We start from the raw sequence: 7,701 nt of genomic DNA on the forward strand, positions 1-7,701 counted from the left end.
AAAATGTGTCTATAATCTGTAAAGAATCTGAATATTTCTTTAAAAAGAGAACCACCGGGGCCAAATGTTGTATTTAATGCTTAGGAGGCAGTGGTACTAAAGATCTTATGAATCAAAGGTCATCCTCAAAAGTATTTTTTTGTCTTTTTCATTTGAGTCAGTGCTTGACATTAAAGTATTTCAAAAGAGGCAGACGGGGTCCTCGTAGTCACAGTAAATCCATAAACATCAGTCAGAAATGTCACTGGCATCGCTCGACTGTTATTCTACAGAGTACTGCGCATGGGGATATGATTATGTGTTAATGTGTCACTGAGTTTCTGTGGTACTGAGCTCGCATGACAGGTGTTTCCTGTGTGCGCTGTGTGTGTGTGTGTGTGTGTGTGTGTGTGTGTGTGTGTGTGTGTGTGTGTGTGTGTGTGGAATAATCAGCAACTGCTATAGTGGACAATGCTTGCCTGCAGTATAGAAGAAACAATGTGGTGTGGTAATGTTGACGTATTTGACGCAAAGTACCAGGCCGCACACAATTGAGCAGGTACTAACATCTTCTGAGTGGTGTGGAAATACTCTGTTAAAAAATAAAAGAAACCGAAACACACTTCAAATACCAAAAGCGTTCAAAAAGCCCTCATTATGCACATCGGCTCCTTTCAGAAGAATTCAAACATGCATATTCCATTATTGGATTGTACTGTCGCATTAATGGCTGATCCTAATGATACTTCATACACTGCGGGGGTAGCTTGCATATTTATTCCCAGATATAAAAAAAAAGGTTGCATCTCATCCTAATAATACACCGTAATGTATTCATTGATTGTCTTCTCCATAATTAATTAGTAAATATGGAGTAAAAGAATACAACATTTTCCTCTGAAATGTAGTCAGAAAATGAAAATACTCAAAGCACTTTAATTACGCTACTTGAGTAAATGTAACCTTCCACCAGTGCCACTGAGAACTGGCTGATGAGAATCAACTGATTTTACTTGTTGGTGGTTGCGACACACACACACACTGAGTTCTCCCTGTACAGTGTGTGTGTGTGTGTGTGTGAGGGGGATAAGGCATTGTGGTGGTTGTGGGAGAGAGAGAGCGAGAGAGATGTGGCCCCCAGCAGTCAGTCGAACACGTTAAACCCTCAAACTGTTTCTCTTTGTTACTTGATGCTCAAACATTAGCGACAGTATTGTGAAATAATCGCATTGCTGGATTATATTTAATCGACTCAACAAGAGAGCTGCTTTGTGAATGAATCTGTTCACGCTCGGGTGACACTCTGTTTAGCCTCATCAGCAGTTTGTGACAGACAATTTTGAGGTTTACTGGAGTAAAATAAGTGCTCATAAGTATCATAGGTTATCACCTCCAACGCTCAAATGGTTCTTCAGTATGCTGCAAGGTTATGTATTTAAACACAAGTGTAAGGGTGTGAGGCGTTTTACGTGTGTGTGTGTGTGTGTGTGTGTGTGTGTGTGTGTGTGTGCTGGGATGTGGTGAAGTGTTTCTTAGCGTATCCTTGAAAAGCCTGTACAGCACCTCTCATCCTCAGCGGCTATGAACACCACATGAGACAGAGACATGTAGAGAAAGAGCGGTAGACAAATGTGTGTGTTGTTCTCATTTGGCTGAACTTTTGCACTGAGCTGATTGTATTTATTGAGTAAACTTTTCCTTTATTTTGGATGTTTTGCCACTCCTCAGTGAAGCATTTATGAACGCTGCTTTACAGACGCTCAGCACACAGTATGTCTGACAGCAGAAGAAATAGCCTTTAATCTGATACATGTAGTAAAAAAAAAATCAAATCACAATTACAGTCATTCATTGTAAAAAAAACAAAATTACAAATAAAATGATAAATTGTTAATGAGCAACCAACACAATGTGTAGTTGGCAAATGCCAGTTTAATATCCCGTGCTTTATATGTTTACATTTTTCACTTATTGAAAATATGGCTGGTGTGTTTCTAGAGAACGGCTCACACAAACAGACACGTTGAGTTACGGCTACTCTGGGCACAAACACACAGTACGGGCAGACTTACATTAGTTAAGGTAGGCTCATTAAAGGGCCTCAAGCAGCTATAGGTTTATTATGATGTTTGGATATGAAAACAATTTCATTATGTTACTATTTTAACTCATTCTTCCAGTTATTTAGAACCCCCAAAGCACTTAAACATTATGCAGCTCAGCCGTACAGCTACTTACAGCTACTTACACTGCACGACATTTACATGACAGAGAAATGTTATTGGTTACGTTGCACATTTAGATGTGACTGTCCGAATATTATAAATTATTATTCATGAAACTATCCAGCGTCATGTAAGAATGAACAGACCGTAAGTCAATTCTGTTGATAACGCCTCTATTTAACTTTTAAATACAGGACTATTTCACTACTTCTAGTTAATAAAGTTTAGGGTAAATAAAAAAAAATCTTCCACCACTGCAAATACTAACATATAGAAAAGTAAAACAAGGCAGCGTTTGCCTGGGGCCCCTCAAATCACCCAATGCGCCCCTGACATAACACACCCAGGTCGGGGTTACTCACGGTTAGAAACATCGGCGTAACACACGTAGCACAAGTTATTTCCAAACAGGTCGAATATTAGTCGCTCGCTTTGACTAAACCTTATAAAGTTATGAGTTAAAGATGGAGCGAGTCCAAAGTGCACCGACAGAACACTCAAATATGTGAAGAACACACAGACATTACCGGCCTTATAGCTCGATTAGATATACATGTAGTAGAAGTATGTACATCAGACACAAAGTATGATACTCAATGAAATCGGGTTATTTTTCATATTGAACGTGCACCTTTCAATAAGTGCTCACTTATTGAAAGGTGCACGTCAACGCAGCCATAGCGGAGGAAAATGACTAGACATGTGTCAAACACTCGGAGATGATTTCTCAGTCTTTTATTTGCTGTTTTTATAAATTAAACAATACTGTCTCAATGTGTTGCACAATTCATGGTCAACGCTTGCAAGAAACATAGGCAGCATGTCATGTCTTAATAACTTTCTCATATTCTCTAAAAGGAGGTATACAGCTAAATAAAAACAAATACAATTCAACAAAAGTAATCCACAGTTTTTTTTAAATATCTGATAATGTTGTCATGTCACTTTATTTTTATTATAGTTTTTATTAAGTCTTTGGATCCTGCACTAATTGAAAAATGATATAAAATAAACGTAGCAATGATCACATATATACCAATACAATTGTTTTATTAATGTTTAAAGACTATGTGTTGACTGTCATACATTAGTCAAATAAAAAAAATGTAATGTCTGAGTCAACATTTCAAACAATAAAAATATGTATCTTCCAAATAGATTTGACATTTTATAAATGTGTATATGTACATTTTATAAATGTATATATATAAATGTATATATACACACATACATACATATATATATTTTTAATATATATTTATATTTGTATACATGAATATATATATATATATATATGTTTATATCAAATGCATCTCTTGAAACGTATAGAGCGCTTTCACCTACTGAGGGTTTATTTCCTGGTCTGGTCTTATGAAACATTATCCTCTTTGTAGCAATAATCTCAATAATATGTTATATGTGGAGCTCCATGCACCACACTGGGCTTATAAATCATTGCTGACAACATGCACTCACCATTATTTACTTTTGTCATATTCATTACATTTCATGAGAATATCAACAAATCTGTAAAAAGCTTATGCAACTGCAAAACCCAGTCGTGTCATTTTATCTGTGGTAGTAGAGGAACTTATTCATTACACGCTGCGATTCAAAACTTAATTTGCTGATCCAACCGTAAACTGAGATATTAGGATGCTTCCCTCTTTGAGTGATGACGTGTACCTTCAATATTAAAGCTTTAAGTGCGTTATTCTTCACATCGAAAGTTCTTCATGATGAATTTCTGGAAGATGTTTTAAAATCCAAGCGTGTGACGTGCTGTGGTTCACTTCACAGACGGATCAGAATAATCAAACTTATTTTCTACGTCTCTTTCTGGAAAGTACAACTAGAAATTCTCCTTTTTTAAATATGTAAGAAGAATACAGGCTTGTCAAAAGTCATTCCAAGAAGGCTTGGGTTCCCGCCAAGTCAAGGTCAAAGGTCAGAAGACCTTGCACTGGTTGATGCCGAACCTTCGTCGCCTGGCCCGTTTCCTGACCTGGTTCACGGCCGTCCGCACCGCGTACTCAAACACCTGTTGCACGCCGCGGTTACCCAAGGACGAGCACTCCAGGTAGCCTTTGGCGTGGACCTCATGAGCCAGGTGCCTCCCCTCTGCCGCCGAGATGCAGCTGCCCCGGTGCGCCCCCGCCTCCCGCAGGTCCGTCTTCGTGGCCACGATCAGCACCGGCACCTTGGGCAGGTACTCCCGGACCTCGGCGATCCACTTGTTGTGGACGCTCGCCAGCGAGTTAGGGTTGGCCACGGAGTAGCAGACGAGGACGACGTCGGCCTGCTGGTAGGACCTCGGGCGGATCTGTCGGAAGTTGTCGTTGCCCGCCGTGTCCCACAGCCCCAGGCTGATCTGAACCCCGTCCATGTACACCTCCACCCCCGTGTTCTCGAACACCGTGGGCTTGTAGGTGTCCGGGTAGGTCTCTGAGGTGAAGCGGACCAGTAGCGCCGTCTTGCCCACGGCGCTATCCCCGACTAGGACGCACTTCACCGACATCTCCTCTACGTCATTCATGTCCGCCTCCGACAGTCTCGCGCCTCTAGGTGTCTGAGGTCTCAGGGGTCTCAGGGGTCTCAGGGTTCGTCTCTCTCTGGAGCTTCAGAGGCTCGGGGATCACCAGGTAGTCAACGGTGGCCGATCACTCCTCTGCGTGTGCTGTGCTCCCGTGTTCAGGTAGTAACTCCTATCCCTGGAGATCTCAGCGGTGACCTGACCTCCGACTTCTCTCTTTCCCCAGAGTCCTCAAACGTCTCCGATACGGAGTAGGCCTCGCGTTAACGTCTTCGGTCTCCAGGCCCCCTCGTCTCGTCTCGCTGATTCCTGTCCTCCGGCCGCCATTCTGTCCAAACACGTCGGCCCTCTCAGAGTTGAGGAGGGGAATCTACTGAGGAAGAGAGGACATGTCACCGACATGAAGTCCGGTACGCAGCTCAACGTTGCTAGCCAGCGCAGCCCGGCTCTTAATACGCTCTGCGCGATTAACAGTCAACCGCTAGAGTACTGCGCATGGCAGATTACTTAGATTTGTTTTCTTTTGTGACAGACGTCTTGTCCGTGTCTTATATTTAGTGCAAAAAGGAAAACATAACAACGTGCCGATTAAATACGGAAGCAAGGATTCTGTGTGTTTGGGTGTGACCCAGCATTCACAGCTTGATCCAGAAGACTCAAACAGGGGTTTGTTTACAATAAATCTGTGTTTGCTGAATTATCAAGCTCATACACATAGTAGGTTATATATATATATATATATATATATATATATATATATATATATCCTGCCTGTCACTAATTCTTCTTATGTGTCTCCCTCATAACCAGCCCGCCATAAATGAACATCTCATAAAGGAAGGTCTCCGTGGGCTGGTTGTATAATATAGTGATGCTCATTGTGACGTTTTCTTATTTTCGATCATCAAACAAAATGTTTTTTGTTGTTGTTTTTTTTCATTACTTCTTTGGTGCATTAAATGACCAGTTTGACAGCTGCAGCAGAAATAACAAGTCCCAACCTCAAAACCATCTGCCATGACCCATAGATGGAAAGACCACCATCACGTATACAACACACGTCAATCAGTGTGGTTTCATTGTTTCTTGCCACACTTTAACTTTTCTAAATGATCTCTCACAAAAGAAGTCACTCTAGGCCTTCTTTAAATAATAAAAAATACATACATCATAATAAATGAAGTCATAAACACCCTCAGTGCAGCGGATTCAACTGATCGACGTACAACTCTTCTTACTTCATGTTCTTTTGCTTTACATTCAATCAAATATGTCTTTACTCATTCAGCATGATCTTTTTGTCTGAATGAAGATCTCACTTAGAAGGTTTTTAATAGCTTTACAGTTGAAATAAGTTCAGGGTTTTGCCACCATTATTAATTCCAAATAGCATAGAACAGAATGGACTAGTAAGATTAGCATTACGGTGTTGCATCAAGACAAAGAACAAGATAATTACCTTTCTTGTCAGTCTTCTTGATCTTCGATGGGCGGATGCCGGCTGCCGCCTTCACGGCCCGACAAAGAAAATAAAAATGAAAAGCCTTTAAACTCGTTCGTTATTACTGGATACCCTCAAACGCCATTTATAAAGTCAGTAGTAATTATAACACAGAGATTAAATATTTTAGAGCCTGCCTAACCACGCCGAGGTTAGTAGTTAAGCAAAGGAGGGAAGTGAGAAAGTACGACGGAGAAGAAAAGTAAAACACATCCGCTAGTTCAGAGTGAGGAGGTGGGACTCGCTTTCTGCTCGCCTCCCCCACAGCAGCTGTGGTTGTACCATTTGATCAGCAGCAGAGCTCCCAGGTGGTTAAGATAACATATGTATTTTAAAGATCACAGAGAGAGCTGTGTAATCAGAAGTGGACCCACTCCAGATACAATGCTCTGTACCTCTAACTCTTCTTGTTCTGCCGAGTGAAGCTACTGCAGAAGTGTTTTAAAACCTGCATTCTCTCTAATGACCATCAGGGGGCAACTTCCCCGATTGTATAGAAGTCTATGAGAAAAGGACTCTCCTCTCTCTCGATATATTCCCTCAGTAAACATTGTAAACATGTGGTTTCAAACCAATGGGTGATTGGTATGTGCAGTACTCTTACATGTATTGCTCTCTGGTTCTTCTCCCGTTAGCAACGCTCCAAATATATTGTTCGTCAACCGCGTGACCGCTTTATTAGCTCATAATCGGCTACCGCCTAAATGAGTAAATGTCATTCTGTGCCATAAACACAACAGTCTTTTTGTATTAAAACGAGTCATGCTTTTACCCTCCGCGACATCCCAGTCACATGGATTTCATGGGGTTCCCAAAACGCATTAGTCCAGTTTCTGGATCGTGGTCCATGCCTACTCATTATTCATAATTTCTGTCATATTCATTGAATGTGTTGTAACTCTGTTCATCTGTACACATGACATCTATTGCTTCTGTCCATCCGGGGGGAGGGATCCTCCTCTCTTGCTCTCCTGAAGGGTTCTTCCCCTTTTTCCCTTTGAAAAGGTTTTTTTCTGTTTTTTGGGAGTTTTTCCTGATCCGATTTGAGGTCCTGGGACAGGGATGTATTTGCTGTGTACATATTGTAATTTGTGATTTTGGGCTATACAAAATAAACGGAATTGAAAAAAATCTGCCTACGGCATTATTTATTTTTGTCCCAGTGAGAGACTTTTGTTTTGAAATCTGGTTTTACACTACTGTCTATATGTTGGGGAAACTATGACAATAGTTATCATTTGTAGAACGCAAGCGTTTTGTATTGACTTGTAGAAAACATCTTTGTAAATCAGCATCATTTCCACTTTATAGAGAAGGCACCATATACGTGATGTCACTCAGACAGGCGGGTCTCTTGATAGCCAGAATAATCTAAAATAACTAAAACGGGTTTGTTTTGTTCAAACAGCCGTAGCACAAGGATATGTTTTCCACTATGACATAAATATTGACATAAACAGGTC

General features: G+C 40.9%; 1 protein-coding gene across 2 annotated transcripts; it reads right to left on the minus strand.

The window, feature by feature from the left end:
* Positions 1–3,425: 3,425 nt before the first annotated feature.
* Positions 3,426–6,637, minus strand: rhoh (ras homolog family member H). Of its 2 annotated transcripts, none has more exons than XM_034545658.1 (2): positions 6,197–6,637; positions 3,426–5,107 (listed from the first exon to the last, which is right to left on the minus strand). In XM_034545658.1, exon 2 carries the CDS (start codon positions 4,738–4,740, stop codon positions 4,153–4,155), a length of 588 nt encoding a protein of 195 aa, XP_034401549.1. In that variant the 5' UTR covers positions 4,741–5,107; positions 6,197–6,637; the 3' UTR covers positions 3,426–4,152. The 2 variants fall into 2 exon arrangements, with proteins under 2 accessions (XP_034401549.1, XP_034401557.1); XM_034545666.1 differs by having other exon boundaries at positions 3,426–5,110.
* Between the last annotated feature and the right edge of the window lie 1,064 nt (positions 6,638–7,701).

Source organism: Cyclopterus lumpus, chromosome 1 (genome assembly GCF_009769545.1).
Source record: "Cyclopterus lumpus isolate fCycLum1 chromosome 1, fCycLum1.pri, whole genome shotgun sequence".
Lineage (NCBI taxonomy): Eukaryota > Metazoa > Chordata > Actinopteri > Perciformes > Cyclopteridae > Cyclopterus > Cyclopterus lumpus.